Source organism: Typopeltis vanoorti, chromosome 12 (assembly GCF_054136105.1).
Source record: "Typopeltis vanoorti isolate ZY-2024b chromosome 12, IOZ_Tvanoo_1.0, whole genome shotgun sequence".
Taxonomy (NCBI): domain Eukaryota; kingdom Metazoa; phylum Arthropoda; class Arachnida; order Uropygi; family Thelyphonidae; genus Typopeltis; species Typopeltis vanoorti.
Genome location: NC_143560.1, coordinates 20,330,018 through 20,353,039, shown reverse-complemented (window position 1 = coordinate 20,353,039; position 23,022 = coordinate 20,330,018). Strand labels below are relative to the sequence as shown.

General features: G+C 35.6%; 1 protein-coding gene across 1 annotated transcript in view; it reads right to left on the bottom strand.

Annotated features, from left to right (window-relative positions):
* Positions 1 to 3,187: 3,187 nt before the first annotated feature.
* Positions 3,188 to 23,022, bottom strand: part of Mau2 (Mau2 sister chromatid cohesion factor) — a 299,360-nt gene continuing 279,525 nt past the window's right edge. The window contains exons 17-18 of the mRNA XM_090401244.1: positions 15,782 to 15,909; positions 3,188 to 4,229 (exon numbers count right to left, since the gene is read on the bottom strand). Coding sequence (XP_090257370.1) covers positions 4,164 to 4,229; positions 15,782 to 15,909 — 194 coding nt within the window. The 3' untranslated portion in view covers positions 3,188 to 4,163. The remainder of the gene's footprint in view (positions 4,230 to 15,781; positions 15,910 to 23,022) is intronic.

The following is a 23,022-nucleotide window of genomic DNA, read 5'->3' as shown; positions in this document are numbered from 1 at the left end:
ACACTTGGATAATGGATTAAAAGCAAGAATATAATTTCTTTGCATCTTTATTTTACATCATGACCAAGTTAAAAAAAACCCTTTCAACATCTATCTCTAATCCAGAGTATTTTAGTAATAAAGTGCGACATCTTTTGACTACTTGTATATGGAAATATGACTTCTGAATTATTTCAATCTTGGTATCACTTCTGGATCTGACTCTCAGTCAACCTCAATAAAGGTCGAAACTGGTCTGGGCAGTGGCCCTTCCTAAAATGTATAGCATCATACATGTCCATAAGGATATGTGCATTGCATTATGGAATACTAAGGCAACTGATGTGAAGCATTAGCATCTATATACTAATAATACAGTCGTGAAATTATTTCATTTACAAATTCTGTTGCTTACACTTGGATAAAGGATTACAATCAAGAATATAATTTCTTGGCATCTTTAATTTATAGTATAACCCAGTTAAAAAAACTTTCAACAGATATATAATATAATAATAATATACAATTTATATATATAAATATTTATATAGATACAAAGCACAGAAATGCAAGAATACCCAAAGGAATCTAAGATCGTGAAGATCTTATAAAAACTGAAGATAAGGATATTCTGCATATATGAAATTATTACTTTGAAAAATTATAAAATGAGGTAGCAAATAACAGAACAGTCATAGAAAATCAAGAAGGAATGCAATCAAGAGAATATTTCAGTATTAGAGGTAGAAAAGGCCATTAGGAAGATGGAGTAGTTGGTATTTGACCTAAACTGCTTGAAGTATGGTTAAAGGCTTGATTAGAGCATTTAATCCAAGATGATTGCAATAGAGCACTCACTGATAAAAAGTGAAATAAAACACTGTCAGAAGTATAGAGGAATTTCCTTGCTGAGTTCCAGGAAGGATTTATACTAGCATACATGAAGAAGGGCAAGGGAAAAAACTGCTGATATATATATATATATATATATATATATATATATATATATATATATTAAAAAAAGAAGCTAGATTTAAGGCAAAACAGGGACTGCCAAGGCATGATTTTTACCTCACAACCAATAGTAAAGAAATCATGGGAATAAAATAGTATATGATAAAATGTACAGAAATAAATCAGGTTTAAGACAGCAATGTATACTAATTTACTGCTATTTATAATCTCTATGGGCTACATCATTAATAAAAGTGGTACAGTAAGCTCTTATTATAAGGAACCATGTATTGACTATAACAATATTATTATAAAGTAGACACTTTGCTACAGTGAATTTTTTTTTTTTTTATTTTAAATAGCACTGTGCCTATTAGGATTTAGTTATATAGTGACTGAGTTTATTATGATATAGCAAGAATCAATATATTAAACCTGTTCAAATGGGAGATATTAATCTTAATTCTTCACACTAAGAAGATCATATTATCTTTTTAAATAAACCTATTATAAGTCTTAATTAAGTGCTGTTATTATAACAAATCTGTGGAATCAACTACAATTCTATGTTTCAACATCAAGATCATCATCAAGTGAATGTACATAATCAAATTGCTGATATGTATCCTCAAGTGTACAGATATATAGGATATGATGATGGTATTACATGAAAGGCTTTAAATTATTAATTTCCTATCAACAATTTTCCTACCAATTAGTCTGCTAACTGTTAGGACTCCATTACTGTTGTAAGATCTTATATTTCCATTATTCTCCACTCCTGATTTATAGTAAACTCCAAGAGCTGATGGCTATTGTCAAAAACCTATTCTACTCACCTTTCCCTTCCTATTGTATTCTGTTTAAGTGTGACAATATCCCCTGATTAGGTCTGCTCACACGCAGTCTTGAGTGCTAACAATGTCAAGTTCCTTCCTAATATCCTCATTTTTAATATAATTTTGCCACTGATGCCATCTGTTCACTCTGCAAACATTTCTCACAACTTTTATATCTCTGATCACCAGTCTTTGACCATCTGCTTTATTTCTAGCCAGACTGTCAGATCCATAAAACTGGGTATATTTCTAGTGTTTTCTTTGGTGTTTTTGCTTTTCTCTCTTATTCCATATCAATTTGTTCAACTAACTCCTTACCATACTAGCAATATTTATTCTATTGTCTATTTACGTATTTCATTTGCCATCTTAACTAAAAATTGTGCATAAATAGATTAAATGTTCGACTTGTTCTACTAGTTTTTGATTCAGGATGTACCCAATGTTTTCCGTGTTTCTGCCTATTTTCAGGTATACAAGTATGTACAAAAAAATAAAATAAATAATAATAAATAAATAAATAATATAAAATAAATAAAGCTAAAAAATCAACATGGAACTAGGGTTAACTAAAATAAAATGTAACTAATTAACTTTTACTACCCTAAACTCCAAGACTAAAAAAGTTTAAATAAAATAATTAAGAAATTATATGCTTTTGACTGGAAATCGTGCTGGATAGTAATGATCTAAAGACCTGCAGTTGGCATGAACATGATATTAACCATACCATCTATTCTTGGAGGGTAACAGAGAATGTATTAAGTGTTGATCAAATTAGTAAAATGACAAATAATGGACCAATTTTGAAGTAGACTGTTGATAGAAAACTAGAATTATCATTGACTGTCACAATATTTGGAATATTATTTGAAATTATACAGCAGAAAACTGTGATATGAGATAAATGCAACTTCCGAGAACAAGAAATTTAAATATAAAATGTATGCTAATATGACTGAGAAAGTTTGATAAAAGCTGTTCTTTTCATTCTTTGGAGCAATACTTTTATCATATTTAATACTCAAATAATAGCAATGGAAACAATTTAACGTTTTTATATCTTAGCTTATCATGGGGAATGGTATCAAACAAGAAGTGTGCAAAATATGTGAGATGGTGTGCAACAAGATGAAGCAGGTAATTTGCAGTACACTCCAAGAGCTGATGGCTATTATATGACTTTGTATGACTATGTCCATCAGCAATATTGCAGGTCTCAATTGCACCCCCCCCCACCCCCAACAGTCTTGATTTACTCCACTGGACCAAGCTGAAAAATAATGCATGTACACATTTGTACAGGTCATGGATAATGTCTGATTTACCATCATAATAGCTAAAATAATCGAATAATTAATTATTTTCATTCAGTTATTGTTGATTACTAATGAAGACACTCCTCTGAACAGACATGAATCAATTTTATTCTTTTTATCTTGATTTCCATAAAATGCTTGTTTGATTGAAAAAAGAAACATACTAAGCTAGTTCCTTAATATTAAAGTGTCTTCCAAACTAAACATTTTTGAGACTGTATACTATAAACATGCTGTTATCTTGGTAACCTTATATATATATATATATATACACACACTTTATAATATAAAATGATAAGCTTTTTGTGTCACGTTATTTGAAACGTTTTAAAACTCAGGGCTACCCTGAGTGTCGAGGCTTCAAAATTTGAGTCATCAGAATTCAAGGAGAACTGGCCTACCAGTCTGCAACTTTGGGGGGGGGGGGTGCAAGTACACCCCCTTTTGAGTTTTCAAAATTTGAGTCATCAGAATTGAAGGTGAACCAGCCCACCAGTGCGGAACTCGGGGGGTTGGGCACCAGGGGGTGGAATCTCCCTTTCGAGTCTTCAAATTTTGAGTCATCAAAATTCAAGGAGAACCGGCTTACCAGTCTGGAACTCGGAAGGGGTGTAGGTGTCAGAGGCCCCCCCCAGTATATATATATATATAAAACCAAAGAAACTAGTGAAATTTACTTCTTTTTTTAAAGAGGTTCTTTTTTTAAATTTAGTATTTTTACACAAACATTCAGATTTCTGTACATATAAAAATATTATACATTAAAAAATATTAACAGGCCTATCAAATTCTAAAACTGTACTTTCTCAAACATAAACAAATGCCTGACAATAAAATATGAAGTTATTACGAAGAAATGAGTTTACAAAATCAGTCTATTCTATAATACCAAACATTTTAGTTAGATCAAAGGAATAACATTGTCAGAATTTTGATATTACAACGTTTAACATGTTGTGATTATAAATATGCCACGAAACTATATTTCTATATACAATGATAGTTTCCGGAAAACTAATTAAAAAATTGCTTACACAGATAAATTATCTCAATTCTATTCTTCTCAGTGTATTTACAGAAGTGAGGTGGCTGGTGTTGGTGGATGACTTGGAAGAAGAGGGGGATCACCATCTACCCACTGTAGAATACAGACAAAATAAAGTTTGTTGAATAACATAAGCCTGCAGTGATATCTAAAGTATATAATGTTATTAATATTTGTAATATTTTACCATTATCACTATATGAAACTTCCAAATCTAAATCTCTTGCAGAATTAATTATGATACAGTATTTTAACTTTTTTTTACATATGTTTTCATAGTAATTAAAGTGGTAGCTTTAAACTTCTTTTGAAGTTTTTCTATTCATATCATCTGTATTCTCTTGTATGAAGAAGAAATAACTTCTTCTTGTTCTTGATGGAATTTGAACTCAAAAATACAAGCTTACTAATGCCCTCTCACAATTACAGAAAAATCTTATGGCAAATTACAGGCAATCATCTTTTATGCAAAACCACTTGTCTCAAAGTTTCCTTGATATCTTTTTTCTAGAAAATAAAATTTTTGAGAAAGAAATTCTGTAATCAGTAATATACATGGTGCTATAAACAGCTTATGATTAATATCACTGCTAAAGTTTGCACCAGAAATAACATAGTTCTGGTACATAATACTGTGGTATTATATAGGCCTCAAGTGCCACAACTCTGTGGTGCACTGCCATGGGTCTAGTTTACAATGCAGCAGAGTATGGTGCTCCTGTCTGGCTCAATAGTTACCATGTCAATAAACTCCGTGTTCAACTTAACTCCACTCTGCATTTAATAACGGGTTGCATTAGGAGTACACACTTATAATGGCTCCCCACTCTGAGCCATATTGCTCCTCTGGAACTGCGATAACAGAAAGCCTTGCTTCGTGAATATAAAAGAATTTTAAATAACCAAAACCTCCCAATACATGAATTTATTCCAGATGCTTTATCTAATAGACTAAAATCCAGAAGACCTGCCATAAAAACAGCCCTTAATCTTCTTAGCCAAAATGACAGTATGGTGAGTAGGTGGGATGTACTGTGGTCCCAAGCAGTATCACCTGAAGTTTGTAATTACATAAACATCTTCCAAATACCATCTGGACTTGACCTGCTCAGGAATATATGGATGACAGCTAACAGGATTCGTATAGGCTATGGTGTATGTGGAGACTTACTTTCAAAGTGGGGTATTCAGGTGACTTTTAAGGATATCTTTGACCTATCCCAGAGGCGATCAACTGGATTAAAAACCTAAATGTTAAAATATGATTAATCTTCTGTCTAATGCCTGTCATAAATTTCATATTTGTATTTGCCTGAATATAGATGTTTTACTTTCTTTTATTCATATTATCATATATGTGTATCTTATCTATATTCAAGTGTATTTTATTTTATTGTCTTTTAACGATGTGTACAAGCCATACGATAAATAAATACATGTGCTTTATTGTTCAACATGAATTGTTACCTGACAGTCGCTTGGTGCACTGATTAGATCGTTGGCTTGTCGAGAGCTCCTGAAAAGATTAGTAGTATTTTGTGTAAACATTAGATATCTTACTAGAATTTTAAGTAGTATTGTTTGCTTTTTGTTTCTTGGTGTGTCTGTGAAATTTTTGCGTGTTTTCTGTTATTTTAATTATTATTTTTAAGATAAGATAGCGTACACATGGCACCGATAAAGAAAAAAAATGGCGGCCAGGTTGCCATGTTTGTTTAAGAGTTTGATGTAAACGAATTTATGCAATGTTCTGTCTGTGAGATGTATGCCTTGTGAAGAGCGGTGGGAGTCTGGTTAGAAAGTGATAGTGGAGTTAATATGTGCAGAAAGTATAAAGAGAATGAGGATTTCAAGCGTGTTTCGTGTGTCGAGAGTGACATCGTTAACGATAGTCAGAATGTAGAAAATGGTGATGTGCTAGAGAATTGTGTGGTAGTGCCAGATAGGTGTGAGAGCGTCGCTGAAAGTGTAAATGAATGTAGAAATACAGAAAGAATGGATGATATGATCAATAATGAAAATGGTGAGATAAATGCGGGTAGCGAAATTGCCTGTTTGAACGGTGCGATACATAGAGCTAAAAGACAACTGGAGCGTATGGAAAAATGTGTGTTGAACGTACCGACAAATAACTGGCGGAAGTCTGTGACGGCAAATAATAGAATGTTCATAAACGTCAATAAAATGAAGGCGCGAGTGCTGTATGGGGATTCAGTATTAAGAGGTGTAATAATTGAGAGTTTAACGAAGTCGTACCAGCCGGGTGCGAACATAAAGGACGTCAGTGAATCTATTTGACTGCAAAAACAGAGGGTGAAAGAGATGATAATCGTGGCAGGAACGAATGATTTGAAAGAGGACAAAATGGAAATGATAGAGGATGTGAGGGAGTTATTTGAGGTAGCAAAAGAGAAGAGTGAGAGAGTTAGGATGGTGAGTATCTTACCGCGGTATGACAGCGAAGTGTTTAGAAGGAGGACCATAATTGCCAATGACTTTATGCGTGGGTTATGCATGGAGAGTGGTGTGGAATTTGTGGATGTGTGGAATGAGTTCGATGGGCGAAAGGACTTATATAAGATTGATGGGTTACATCTGAATGGAGTTGGTGTACGGAGACTTGAAAAAGTGTTGATGAATGAAGTGGATGTACAGACTCAGGGAAACTAGATTTATTAAGAGGGGGGGGGGAGTAGATATGCAGACTTTAGGGAGGCAGTTAAGTGTATGAATGAGTATATTATGCCCGAGCGAGTACGACGGACAACAAATCAGAATGGGATAGTTAGTATAAGGCATCAAAGTAGGGATGGGACAAATGGGCTTCTGCGATTCATGTACACTAATGCCAGGAGTATTAGGAACAAGAAGGAAGAGTTTTTGGCCATGGTTGGCACTTCCAGGCCACAGGTTGTTTGGTATTAGTGAAACATGGCTGACAGAAGATGATAAAGCTAGTGGGATTGAATGCGACGGGTATAGCGTGTTCAGGAGTGACAGGGTGAATAAAAAGGGGGGAGGAGTGTTATTGATGATAGCTGATGAGCTTCAGCCAAGGAGTACAGAAGTTGAACTGCAGGATGGGGAAAAAAGCACATTTGAGGCTGTTTGGTGTGAGATAGAATCTAGCAGAACAAAATATACAATTGAGTGATGCTATAGACCAGGTGATGGAATAGATGGTGGGGATAGTATGCATAAGCAAATAGAAGAAATGAGTGGAAGGAGGGTAATTATTATGGGTGATTTCAATTATGGTAACATTGACTGGAAAGAGGAGAGGGCACATGGGAGGAAGGAATTGGATTTTATGCGGTTATTAAGGGACAACTATCTACGGCAACATGTAGTGGAAAATACCAGGGGGCAGAGAGTGCTGGGCCTAGTAATTGCAACTGAGAATGTGGCTGTAATGAACATGACCATGCTGCCACCAATTGGTGAGAGTGACCATAAGGTCATGACTTGGGAGGTGGCTAAAGGAGTCGAATTTACAATTAAGACAGGGTACATGTGGAATTACCGGGCTGGAAAGTATGACAAGCTTAGGTGTGTGCTTGGCTCAATGCCATGGCATGTGAAACTGCAAGGGCTGGATGTTGATAGTGCATGGGAGGTGGTTAAGAACTGTTTGCAGGAGGCAATGGTTGACTGTATACCAAGAGTCTGAATAATAAATCAAGTAGGGGTTAAATGGATGAATAACACTATTAAGCTTGAGCTGCAAAAAAAGAAACAATTGTGGAGGGAATTTAAGGAGAAGGGTGACCATCAGGCGCAGGAACAGTATAAAGCTCAGGCCAGGATGGTAACAAGGGTGGTAAGAAAAGCAAAAGCAGATTACGAAAGGAAATTGGCCACGCAGGCTAAAGAGAATCCCAAACAGTTTTTTCAATATGTTGCAAGTAAAAGGAAAAATGCTCATGGTAGAATGATCTTAAAAAATGCTGAGGGTAGGGAGGTAACCGAATCAGTCGATATTGTGGAATTACTGAGCGAGCACTTTGCAAGAGTAGGGTGGTGACTTTGCAGGAATGGAAGAAGCAACAGCTTATACTGGAATTGTGATGAATGAAGTAGAGGTAACTAGTCTATTACAGAACCTCAAAGTCAATACATCTGTGGGATTGGATGGTATACCAGCTTGTGTCATACGTGAAGCGGCTAAAGAATTGTCAGTGCCCTTGACAATTTGTTTAATTTAAGCCTCAGGACTGGGTCAGTCCCAAGGGGGTGGAAAGAGGGGAAAATAGTTCCGCTGCACAAAGGTGGTTCCAAGGCTGCTGTTGAAAATTATCGGCCAATCAGCATAACAGGAATCATTATCAAGGTCTTAGAGAAAATAGTCAAGAGGAAAATACAAGATTGGATAGAAGAAAATGGGATACTGTATCGGGGACAGCATGGTTTTGTGAAGGGTAGGTCATGCCTCAGTAACTTGCTCACGTATTATAACACAGTGACAGCTGAACTGGATAAGGGTAATGGGTTTACAGTGATTCTACTGGACCTTGCTAAGGCCTTTGACAGGATACCACATGGAATTCTAATCAGTAAATTGCAGCATATGGAGATGGACATAGGGTTGGTGAGATGGAGATAGGAGGGTGGTTGACGGAGAGATATCAGAGAGTGGTTTACTCAGGAGTAGAGTCCACAAGACGGCCTGTGACTAGTGGTGTGCCACAAGGATCTGTTCTTGGACCACTGCTGTTTAATTTGTTCATAAATGATATAGGAAAGGATCTGAGAGGAACAGTTCATTTGTTTGCGGATGATGCGAAGTTGGGTAGGGCAATAGTGAATGCAGATGACGTCAAAATTTTGCAGGATGATTTGGATAGATTGGAGGTCTGGGCTAAGGAGAATGGATGTCAATGTAATGTGGCAAAATGTAAGGTTATGCATTTTGGGGTGAAAAGATTGGCGGCAGTTTACTGCATTGGTGGAACCGTGCTCCAGGAAATTGATGAGGCACGAGATTTAGGAGTGTTGGTGGATAAGGAATTGAAATTTAGGGGACACATTGCAAAAGTGGCCAAATCAGCTCATCAAATCACTTGGTTGCTGAAGAATACGTTGACATGCAGAGACAAGCAGGTTATTGTTCCTCTGTATCGAGCCTTGATAAGACCCCATCTCGACTACTGTGCTCAGATTTGGTCACCTATGTTTCTTCTTGATCGGGAGGAGGTGGAGAGGATCCAGAGGCGAGTGACCAAGATGATAACAGGTCTGTGGAATGAACCTTATGAGAACAGGTTGAGGATTTGTGGGTTGCAAAAATTGGTTGATAGGCAGAGGAGGGGAGATATGATTGAGACATTCAAATTACTGAAGGGTTTCTATAAAATTAATTCAGAGGATATTTTTGAGAACAGGGCTGGTTGTGGGAGGACTAGGGGACATCCATGGAAACGGGGCAAAAGTGTGGTTAGTAAAGGTGTTAGAGCTGGGTTCTTTACTTTTAGAGTAGTGAATGAGTGGAATGTGCTCCCTGAGTCTGTGGTGGATGCTGTGACAGTGAATGAGTTTAAGGCGAGATATGATAGATACTGTATGAATGTCGAATAGTTGTGTAGTTGTGATGAATATGATTTGGGGCCTCCCTCGATGAGTCTAATGACTCCCTGGAGTTGCCTGTAATAATAGTAATAGTAATTCTTTCTGAATGATGTGTGCTATGTAAGAGACCTGTAAATGATGCGAGTGATCCTCGTTATGATATCCTTTTGCATATAGTACTCACTTTTTTAATCATATCTACTGCATAATGTACTAGAAATTAAGAAATTTTTTTTTTTTTTTTTTTTTTTTTTTTTTTTTTTTTTTGATAAAAAGAGATGTATGATGTTTGTATATGAGCTTTATAGCTCAGAGGGTAACATCCATTGGTCAGAAAGATCTGGGTTCAAATCATGTCTAGGAAGTGAAGAAACTTTCTAACCAAATATGAGTTAGCTAGTGAGATGGCACAGTTTTTACTTCCAGAAGATTGGATTTTCATCATATAAAAGACAAACTAATATGAAAATGTATGCATTGACAGAAAATACAGATAGGATGAACCACTCTATTGTAGCATTAATTGGATTTATACAAAGCAAATTACTTGGCTGTGACAAATCAAGGAGCCTAACATATAAGAAAGTGAGATCAAATTCAATTCAAACTTCCTGTTAAAATTCAAACTCAAATCTCTTTAACCAAAGGCATTTTCATACTTCTGAATGCATCATTAAGGCAAATAATAATTATATACATAAAATAAATTAAAAACAGTTTAATACAAAGTCAAAAATATTTACTTTCTATCATACGTAAGTATACATTCCACATATATATATGGCTGAAGATTATAATTATTTGGAAATATGGCCTAAGCAACTAAGGCTATGAGACCAGTGCATGACTGTCTGTCTGTCTATGGGATGAAAAACCTGAGTTTCCAGGAGGAAACACCCTGCCAATTCCATATGAAACTGGCTATATCATCAAAAGATTTTTGGTATATTTATTTATTTTCCAATGTGTCATTGATTAAATCTGACTAACTCCGCCAGATAAGACGGAGAAACTGAAAAGTGTTAGCCAAATAACAAATGAATTAATATGAACATAAAAGAAAAAACTATACCTGACAAATGCATAAAAAATTAAATGAAAGTTCGATATTGTTTGAAGTGATGAAATATGATTTACTATTTTCTGTGGCATTTTTATATATCATTCATTTGTTAGGTGGTCTGATCTTGGTCATTATTATTATATACAGGTATCTCCATAGAGTCAAAAGACTTGCTGCAGGAGACCCACACTAACCATTATTCACACAATACCTATCATACCTCTTAACTATCATTCACCATTGGAGCACTCACCACCACCTCTGGTAATCCATTTCACTCATTCATCACTCTCCAAGCAAAAAATCTAGTCCAACCTTACAAGTAGAGGGTTGCATCCATTGATCTCCACTAAAATACTGGAACATGCAAGATATCTATTATTGATAAGACAGGAGAGCCACTGACAAAAAAAGGAAAAACAAGTATGTATTGAAGGTAGGATTTGCAAAAGGGTGGATAATTCTGATTATGATTGGAAAAAATTATTATTATTACGCACCTCCAAGGAGTCGAAAGACTCATCGAAGAAGGGCACTTACTCTATAGCTCTCCGTCTCCACCACTCAATCCACCAACTGCAGCAATCCATATCACAAACATCTATGGCCATGGCAGGATTCGAACTTGCAGCCTTTTGGCTGGAGAGCAGCTATGTTAACCACTTGTCCAACCAGGCCAGCTAAAAACCAAAACAAAACAAAACAAAACAAAATCAGCTAATGCCTTGTTATTCCCGTATACGGGAGTAGGTGAGGCCATTTAGCCCTATCTAACTTTTGGAGATGGGCAGTTCAATCTCCACTGGTACCCAATCAGAGACAGATGGCCCAAAACTATCACTAATTAAGCGGTACGCAGTGAAGAGAGATGGCTCAAATGTGCCGCCATCTCGTGGTCCCTTACTCTAACACAATATATTTAATGTCTGAAATAATGTGGGTTCTACGGTCGATTTTCTTGAGTTTACAGGACGAAAAACCCGAGTTTCCGGGAGGAAAAACCTGCTTGCCCGTGCCAGAGATCGACTAACTCGGGAACCGGTCGAAAAAAGGCTTAGAAAAATTTCCTTTAGTCGCCGACTAGACTCGAAACGAAGTCTTCCTTTGTGCGGCCAAGCGCGGTGGTGTGCAAACGCCACATCCACTGAGCTACACAGGCTCTTAGCTAAAAACCAAGTGAAAAATAAATAAAACACATAAATAAATAAATATAAGTATAACAAATTGTACACAACGATTTGTTACTTTCGACAAACCACATGTATTCCTATCATGCCTAGATGAATCACCTAATCAACATTATTAGTTCATCATTATCCCCCCACTGCCATAGTTATTTCCTGAGCTACTAAATGTCTACAGCCACTGTTTATTATTGGTTAGGTATTTATATTTTGCAAACAAATCTCCTTCCCTTTCTCCATAATTTTTTTAAAAAATTAAGTCCAACATAAATGCAAGTATGCAAGTCTATAGGATCATATGTTATTTTATTTGCTTCTCCCCCACCCCCCGGAAACTTATAGGACACACATATTTATTTAAAGTAATGAGAGTAGAATCTGCTGATACACAAACACAAAATTGTGGCAGCTAGAGAGTCTCGATCACTATGATGTGAACATATCAAAGTGAAAATCTGATTCTGAGAACATCTATACGATACTATGATGGATACTATGAAAGCTGTATTCCAATCTACTAGAATCTGACTATCTGATCATACTTCTGAATTATGTAGTGCAACTATCATAAAACTTGCACAAATTGGAGAACAATGATGCCAGGCAGTCAGCTCTGACATTAAGCTGTTACAATACTGCCACTGGGATGAGCAGGTGGGTGGGTGGGGGAGTGAGTGAGTGAGAGAGGTGGAAACACAGAGGAGCAGAAGTCATATATAATGAAATTTCATGAGGGTCTATAAGGCAGGAGTGCCATTTATACAAGAAGCGAGTTTTCTGCATTTAACTCTTTCAATGTCAGATTTGGATTTCTTGGTTAATTTGCAATTGTTGTGGGTTTCAGTGTAGGCCATGAATGAAGCTTGTGTTTCTTTATCAAGTCACTTGCAATATGCTGAATTTTTTTCTCTTGGACTGCCTTGGCATAGTTATTAGAAAATCAAAGCTTGGATATTGAGTAGGAATTTTGAATTTGGTGCAGAGTCATGGATTTTCTTGCAATAAAGATAATTTCTATAACTTAATCAGGGATATGGAAAGGAAGAGCAAAAGTCCCAGGTCATTCTGCTTTGTGGCATTGTAATGTCAAAGTAAAGCAGAATGAGAGTGGCTGAAGACAGTATGGCATTCTACAGGAGAAACTTCAAGATAATGGTCAGCTACTCAGAGGAGGAGTAATTTCCTCAATTTTCTTGGAAGGAGAAGTAAAGAAAAGATCAAGAATGCTAATTAAGTGGAAGTGTTCAGATATTCTGAAGATGATTTGCATTAAATTACAGTTTATAGTAATTTCTTTTCTTTGTTTGGTCAACAGAAAGAAAGAAAAACTAGGTGGAGTTGTGGACATTAAAGTCAGAAAGAAAGATGACTTTATTGTTTGGGTATTGTCATATGGGCAATTCACATAAAAGGAATGTCCACTTTATAACACATAAAATAGTTCCTAATTATATGAAGAGCCAAAGGCTTCAATTCGGTGATGTGAACTTATTTAAGTTAAGGGATATTACATCCCATATTGTTTCATATTATGGGTAAATGCTCCACCCTTACTATGAATTGCCTCAGTGTTGCACTATCGAGGTATTTGCTTACACTTGGACTCGCTGAACTTTATATAGTATCTATATTCGGCATGAAACTCTGAGTTTCTTATTCGGCTATGAAACAATATGAGATGTAATATCCCTTAACATAAATAAAATAGTTCCAATTTCACATACCAGTACATAAAGAAGACTACCTTTCACAGGCAACAAATTATTAAGATAAATTAATCTTTCATTAAATCTGTTATGTTTGTTGGTTACAATTTTGACCACGTTAAGTTGCGTATATACTTCATCTGTCATTTTGCTTATCATAACTAATAAATTTTAGTTTCTTATGCAGTTCTTGATGAATGAAGTTGAGCGTGCCTATCAGCAAAAGAAAATAATGGCACTATAAAATAAAAATACGCAGTACAAGTATCCTTCTGAAGGGAACTGCTATAGATGTGCTGAAGTGACTTTGGCAGTTATATTAGCAACTGGAAATGCATTGTAATTTCATACAGATGTATTCTGCATATCATCACTTATTACCATGATATAATCAATGGTGTATTTAGATATTTCCTGCCCCCCCATGACCTGCCCATAGGCAGGTCATGAGGGGTGGGAAATATGAATATGATCCCAACCTCCAGTGACTGAAGTTGCCATAGAATCCCACTTGCTTCACATCACATAACTTTCTTCTGGGTGGTATCATTTTCAATTTTGGACAAAGTGGAAATTATTTCAATCTATCCCTCATGAAGACTCTGAGGGGCATCGTCACAAGCTGACCAACGAGTAGGCAAAGGATGTTTAATTACTTTTGTACTTACTTCTGTAGTTACTACAGAAGTTTCCAGGTGCTTTCTTAGCACATTCCACCAATGTATTGAAGATGTGAAATACATACGTACAGTTTCAGAAAGACACCAAAAAATGCAGAAGAGTACGGACAGGATTCGGCAGCGCAAGTACCAATTTGAGACAGAGAATGTCCAGTGCACGGTGTGAATTCTGCCAATGGATTTATTTCAAGAATTCTTGCTTGCAGTCCCGTCTGCCCTCTGCAATTTGCTACATCGATTCCAAGCTCGTTTTGTGAAGTGAAAACCGCCTCTTGTAACTCTTCAGATTTGCGACTTAAGTTAGGAATGAAACACAAGAAATGCTCCACAGGAGTTCCATGTTCTTTCACATATCGTACAATGAAGGACAGCTGATCAACATGAGACAAGTCTAGTGTTGAGTCAACGCTTATGGAATAGTACTTAGCTATTTCAAGTTCTTCCACAATAAATCTGATTACTTTCTCGCCCATTATTTTAATAAATTCCTCATGTGTGGCAAAGGAAAGATAGGAAATGAAACCTTTTCCTTTTTTCTAAGCTTTTGGCAATGTGCTCAGCAAGAAAGGGATCAAATTCACTAATCCCTATCGCCTTTGTGTCAAGTTACCGACAACAATACAATAGCTTTCCGTGCACATTTCTTGGTCTGTATAGTTATGCAGAATCTAATTATATGCCAATATGATTGCAGACTAAACTTACAATCAGGAAAAGAAAAATATTTCTCTACTTGTGAGTAGATGTGGCATATAAGGAACATGTTATAATTAAAAAATGAGAGCCTGGAAATTTCTGCCGCCCCTCAAAATTTGCCGCTCTAGGCCCGGGCCTGTACGGCTTATACCTAAATATGCCATTGAATATAATAAGTGATGACATGATATGATATAATACAACTCAACTCAATTACTATGGCATGACTGCCTCTTCACAAAGCCATGTTTCCCCTCAAAGTACCATATTCTTATACACCTGTTCTTGAATTCACTTTTTGACAAAAATTGTACAAACATTATGGTTAGAGAATCTATTGAATTCAATAGATTATATTGAATTCAATGTAATCTATTAATATAATGAATGATATATAACGTATAACTTCTCTTTATATTCCATAGGAAAACCTAACTCTTTTGGGCAGGATGAACCCTGTTTCTCTTTTTTGCTAAAGATCATAGAGCACAATTAAATGACCAACATAAAGACATCTTATTATAATATGTTAGTCTTTTACTTTTATAAAAGGTTATTTTTTAAAATGTTTTGAAGACCTGATTCTAAAATTATTTATTTGAACATGAGGAGAAACGTTTATCGCATTAAAGAATACATTTGAATTTTAAGTTTTAAAGAATGGTTAACATGTGCCAGGTGATTCGAAATTTTAAAAGTTGAAAACATAGGTATTATGTCTAATTCTCATGTATATTAACACTCCAAATACCTGAATTAGAGTATGTTCTGGTAACTGAGAAGCTTGAAAATGATCTTTCAATAACAGTTGTGAGAAATTCCCATGTGTTCGGATGGCTTCCTGTTCTCGAAGTAAGTCTCCACAAAGTCGGTATAGATCTATCAAAGAAACTACTTTAAGAAAAACTGAAAAGGCAGCTATTTTATAAGGTAATGAAATGTATGTCTATTCTATTTGTGGGTTTGTGTCCATTTGCTTTGTGTAATTTAAAGTACACTAAGTTTTACTGTTCTATATTATTCAGTTACATGAATATTAAACATTAAAAAATGTAATATTTACTTCCTTAAAACTAATTAAAGCCTCTTTGAATCTCTCTGAAAATCAGGAACAGTAGGTTACAAGACATTTGAACACTTACACCCTACTGATACAGCAGTGGCACATCCCAGCAAAAAAGTTTGTGGGTGCTCACAAACTTCACTATTTATGAATTTTGTTTTTATTACTTGAATATCATCTTTTCATATTGTGCAGGAAAATATTAAACTGTAATACATAAAAAAAAGTCTGAAATTAGGCCTATTAGGCCTAAAAAGAGACTGTGCACATTATTCTTGTAGATAAACTTATATGTTGCTGATACATAACTGTTAATTTTTGCGGAAAGACAACGTATACCGTTATATTAATTAAAAAATTTAATTAATACTTCCTATATTTCGGTAATGTTACATTACCATCTTCAGGAAACATAAAATTAATGATATGTGCACACAGGCACTAACACTGAACAAATATGGCTGAAGACAACAACTGAAGTCGGTCCTAGAGTCCTAAAAGATGCCACCTAGTGGGCTAAATTGGGTAGTAGTCTTAGCTGTTAGGCTGATGTTCTAAGAATGCAAGCTTCCCATATTTGGGGCAGTCTCATGCATCCAAATTTGTTGAGGTTTGGGAAGTTTTTTTTTTTAGAGCTGAGGCTGATTCCAGGAATGATCTCTCATATTTATACTTGTTACAGTGTAATAAGGTAGCTTTCTTCCAGGGTATTCTGTGGTGGGTGTCCAAAGCATGGTCAGCAAGTCCTGAGTGGCTGTATTGGTGGAAACAGATATAATCCTTAAAGATATCTGAATATAAGAATTATATCCATTTTCACCAATACAGACACTCAGAACTTGCTGACCACGCTTTGGACACCCAGCCAACTTTTGCTGTCTTCAGCCATTATTTGTTCAGTGTTAGTGTCTGCGTGCACATATTAATTTTACGTTCCCGGAAGATGGCAATGTAACATTACCGAAATATAGGAAGTATTAATTAAAGTTTTTTAATTAATATAACAGTATACGCCGTCTTTCCCCAAAAACTGAGTTATTCTTGAGCTAGTGAAACAAACTGCATTTGTGTTTGATTCTAGAGCTGAAACTCTGAAGTCTTAAATGCTGAAGGAACTGATATTCAAACCACAGTGGACTTCAGTTGATCGATCAACCCAATCAACTGTGCACTGACTGAGCAGCTCTGGATGTATCCCCCTCCCCCAAGGCAATAAGGCATAAAACCATAAGAGTGAAAGGAAACCATCTTTTTGTTTAATGGAAGCTTGAAGTGACCCCAGACCACGTTAAGACTCCAGAGCAAGGCATCAATTTCACCGATTATAAATTATAACAGAAATAGGAGATGTTATCAATTTGTCCTTATTTCACAGCCAAACACACAGAAATTTAAAAGTTTTAGAAAGAGACCAGACAGCATATGAGAATACAATCCCCCGACATCAATTACCTTGGCAAGCATTACTTAAAAGACATGAACTCTACCCAGAAGCCCATATACCTTTTATTGGTGCACCAATTAGGTTTTACTGGCCTGACAGCTGTTTTGAACTGTTGGTTCTCATCAAGTGACCAGGCAGAAACCTCAAGAGAGCAAAAAAACCATTTCTTTAATACCATAGTAATCCATATAGTAGAGAGCTGTATTTTTCATAAGTGAATTCTCAGTCAGTTCACAGTTGTTACTATTAAAGAAGAGCATAAAAGGCTTCATTTTGGTATTTATAAATTATCAGAGACCAGGCAGAACCCTGCTTGGCTTCTGATGAGAACTAACAGTTCTAAACAGCTGTCAGGACAGTGAAACCTAATCAATGCGAACAAAAGGCAAATAAAAGGCAAACAAACAGGCTAGCAGAGCTCATGTTTTTTAAATAGTACTAGCCAAGGCAACTCTGAAGCTGAGGATTGCAGTCTCAAAAGTTCTCTGGTTTAGATTTAAAACAAGTTTCATTTGAATATGAAATAAGGATGGATTTATGATACCCCATATTTTTATTAATCAATTTGCTTTTTATTCTGTATTTCTTCCAGCATGCAATATGAGGAATGTTTTCAGTTATATCAAACATCATGGATCAATATTTCTCTTTTAGAGGATACAGTATTAATGTGGTTCTTTGGCAGACTGGCTGTCAGATAATTTGCTGACCAAATGTGAAGGTAATAATACTTAGGGACCTTCAGGCCTGCTTATGAATGACCTTGCTGTCATCACATCTGTCAGGTGTGTCTGGTGGAAGTCCACAAAGTGGTATGTGTGTGTGTCTTGGGGGGGGGGGGGGAATGCCAAGGCCACAATTTGCAGAGAAGTCGGGTAAAATTCTCCACATGCATGCTTGTGTGTTGGTAAAGAATCCCACAAAAAAGTCACACAAAGAGAAATAGATTATATGGTGGGGGGGAGAAAGACAAATTTTCCCGAACATTTCACATTCACTTCACAATATATACAAGACCTTAGTTCCAACCTCAACAATGTTCATTTCCGCCTCCAATCTACAAAACCTCATCTGCTTTTCCTAACAGAAACTCAAATTTCAGCTTTTACAATTATTACTGGATCAAAAAAAGTTTCCACTTTTTTTCATCCAGTGTCTAAAAAATCTTTCAACCTTATTTTATATTTCAGTATTCTTTCATATGTTTTCAGTCCTGATCTAAACATCTGCAATGAATGCATCACTAAAGAAATTCTGATACAGAAACATTATTTCACATTTGACTTTAAATTCTTGTCTCTTATCTAAGCCTAGATTCTCCAAGGCAGTGTCAAAGCTGTACAAGAGGAGAATGTTGCAATTGGCTATTTCTTTTCTGTTTACGACAAAAGCATGAAACAATTGCAAACATGACATCCAAAACTTGATATTGGAAGTGCAAAAAGCAGGAAATCTGCATCATATCCAAAGAGTTATATTTTCTGGTCTTGGTGAAACTATTAGCCATACCTGTCAACTGCTCCAGTCTCTTGTGTGTTCAAATGGTTCTGTTGCATTATCACTAACAGAATCTGCTGATATTTCTTTTACATTAAGCTGGCATCTCAGTAAATGTCCTCCTAGCATTTCAGACATGGAACATTCAGTGCCTCTTTGATTTTACCAGCAAGAAATCAGAAGAATCTTGTCCAAACTGTATATCTAAAAATCTTTCAATCCTGAATGGCATTTCTTTATTCTTAGGGCATGTTCCAGAGTTGACACATGTTCCTTGTTGCCTTTTTATTCTCTCTATTCAATGGATATCTAGCCTACAGCTTGGAAATTAGCCTATCTTCAACTCAGTCCTCAGAAGGATAACAAATCTTTGCCATCAAATTACTATTCAATTTATCTTACAAAAATATTATTTCTGAAGTAATAGAGAAAAGCAGGAACACGTTTGGAAACCTCAACAAATAAATGACTGTCACTATGGATTTCATCACTGTCCATCAACAAGGGATCTTGCTTATGTCAACAACTTTTAGACAAATGGCATGGAAGAGTTTGGGAAATTTCAAGTGGCATGTTGATATCGCTAAAGCATTTCGCTTGGCACATGGCACAAAGGCCTACTTAAAGTCATTTCTGATCACATTGTCTGTCTTCTGACTTCTCTAACCAGATTACTTAAGCTTTCTCTCTGGTTGCATGTTATGTGCATCCTATCCTATTCACTCAGCCATACGGCTGGTGGGGATAGCTATATACTACCATACTAGGGAGATGATTATGAGAAAGGTAGTTTCCCACTGCCTTCCTTGATGTAGCATATTTTATGACTGTAGCCATGTGAGTTCACAGGACCAGTTTGCCTGTTTTGAGGGACGAAAACTCCAAGTTATCGAGAGAAAAACCCTTTACCTCCGTATGAGACCGGTTAACTCACCTTTAATAGAAAGAGACTGCATAAAGGTTCCTCACATCACTAAATGGGAATCGAACCCGAGTCTTTCCGACCAAAGTATTTCGTCTATACTGACTGAGCTACGAAGGCTTCAATATGTGATGTGTAATGTTCTATATAATGTTCCTGTTCTCAAAGTAAGTCTCAACAAAATCAGCATAGAACCTGCTTTTGTGGATGAATCTATCCTCATATTCTGCAACTGATGTTTTCAATGCGCAACTTTTTTGATACCAGTACATCATACTCCTCTTTTCTTAGTTGACAAACAAACTTTATATTACAAATATCAACTTCTATAACACTAAATTCTGACTTCCAAACCTTTCTTCTATGAGGTTTCTGATAACATTGTTAATTTCCATGCTAGTAAAACGCTAGCCTATCTTCTTTTTAAAAACCTCTTCTTTCACCAATACTTTTGACAACATCTAAAATAACCACATCATAAGATGACATTTCCATTTCTTGGGATAAATCTAACCTCCAAGTTTTCTTGTCATAAAATGCAATCCTTGCTTCCTCAGCACATTAGAAAATTAGGTCTCCAAGAAATTATAGGTTTTTCACTTCTGTTCAAAGTGTCACTTTATCTCTGAACGGTTATTAACCCTATACAAATCTGTCCAACTATTGAACATTGTTCTAACATCTGGGATAGTGTTCTTAAGAGTTCTCTAAAAATGTCTGACTCAGTACAGAAGAGAGCGATTTGCTTGATCAGTGATCACTCTTTCGCCAATCTACATTATCTCTTTCATACAAAAATTCAGTTTTTTTTTGCAATTTCTTCCACCATCCTCTATATCTGTTAAAACAAGAATAGCAGCTATTCAACTCTCCTTTAATTTTATGCCAAACTTACAGAACAAATATTTCTTTCTCTATTTCATTCTTTCAAATGAGGTATTTTGGAACATTCTTCTTCTTCTCATGTATATTTAAAAGTCTAATCTAAAGGAGAAAAAAGCTTTTCAAATGCAATGTTAAAATTCACAATTACCTCTAAACTTGCTGCCCATCCTCAGATGGTTCAATAACCTCTTGCACATATGATTATCACAAAAAATATTTTCCATTGTTTAAATCAATGTGTTTTATTTATTAAATTAACTGGATATTGAATATATCAAACATATTAAATTAGCTGTCATTGAAACTATGATTATGAGGCAAAAAATGAGTCAACCACAAAAATTCTACCAAAAATAAATAAGTAAATAAAATAAAAACTTTCGAAAAAAATTATTCTCATATAAAATTTACACCAACATTCAAGGCACAAACACAGACATAAATAATGTACATCGTCACACAATGAACACACACAGCTGGTTTTCTGTTTTCAAATGAATCTCAAATATCAATTAAGAACCACCATGCATCCTGTCAAATGATTTCTCTACAAGATGAAAACTTATTATCTGATATTTCATGACAGAAATAACAAATCCAGAATACTCTGTTTTTTTTATCCCTTCACTGAGTCTATGATTTCCTTAACCTATTTATTAGTATGTTGAAAGTTTATTTTTCACTTGGTTAGAGTATAATAAATTTAGTTTAATCCTTTATCCAAGTGTGAGCAAACAAAGTTTGCACCTGAAAGTATCTTCAGGACTGGGGTAAGGTGGTACAACACCAGGACACTCCTTGCAAAGGTGGAGCAAGCTACCAACACTCCTATCTCAGTATCTCCCATAATGCAAAACACATCTCCTTGCAGATATGTCTAATGTTATGCATTAAGGGGAAGGCCACAACCCAGACTACTTTCGACCTTTATTGAGTCTCTTCAGTGGGAGCCAGGCCCAAGTGGAGATACCAGGCAGAAGCATTAGTAGGTCATCTCTACCTATAGGAGTTGCCAGATGGTGTGCCACCCTTTTTTTAATAAATTATTCTGGATTTAGAGAACGATGTTGAATTTAGTTTAATCCTTTATATCCAAGTGTGAGCAAACAAAGTTTGCACCTGAAAGTATCTTCAGGACTGGGGTAAGGTGGTACAACACCAGGGCACTCCTTGCAAAGGTGGAGCAAGCTGCTCCACCTTTGCAAGGAGTGCCCTGGTGTTGTACCACCTTACCCCAGTCCTGAAGATACTTTCAGGTGCAAACTTTGTTTGCTCACACTTGGATAAAGGATTAAACTAAATTTATTAGTATAATTCTACTGTCTTTACTGTTTTTAAATCCCAACTTCTTATCCTTGAAAATTGATCCCCCCCCCCCAGTCCAACTACTCAAATAGTAATGTTAGCTTCTTGTTATTGATAATGGACAGGTGACATGATACAATATATCTGTACAAAAGTATACATAATGATAGTTTTCAAATATGAAATTCACTTGCATATTTTGACTGACCCATGCTTGCTAATTTATAATTAAAGAGAATCTAATATTGTGATTTTCTGATTCTAATATCTCATATTTAAAACTTTACACCAATGAAGCTATGGAGATATATTGATTTATATCAGATTAGAATTGTGCAACAAGTGATCAAAACCTCTATGACCCAGTCGTCTGCCATCCTGTAAATGATTCTGCAACTGTATGGTGTCCATATGATGACATCTTGTGGTCGTATCAGGAAATAAATGATGCAAACTTATTTTATTCACCTACTCTATCTTGTACAGTATCTCATCATGCACCTTGTGAGGGTATATATCAAGAATGTGATAATGATTAAAAATTCTTGCAAAAGTATGCCTATTTCGAGTGAGGTAGCCAGCCTTATGCAGAATGGCATGATTTTTATCACATAAAACAGATAAATTGGCCAGGGAATACAAGTTTTGACAAATGAAAGAATGAAAAGAGGCTAAGAAAAATAGATAGGATTAACAGTTCTATCATGATATTATTAGATTCATGTGAAGTTTCTTGGTGTGACAGAACCATTGAGCTTGACACATTAAAGGGAAGGTGAAGCATCTACTTCATAAATTATCTTGCATGATAAAAAAAAATTTGAAGCCAATAAAATTTAAGATACATTTTTTACTATTTGAGATTGTTTATTTTCT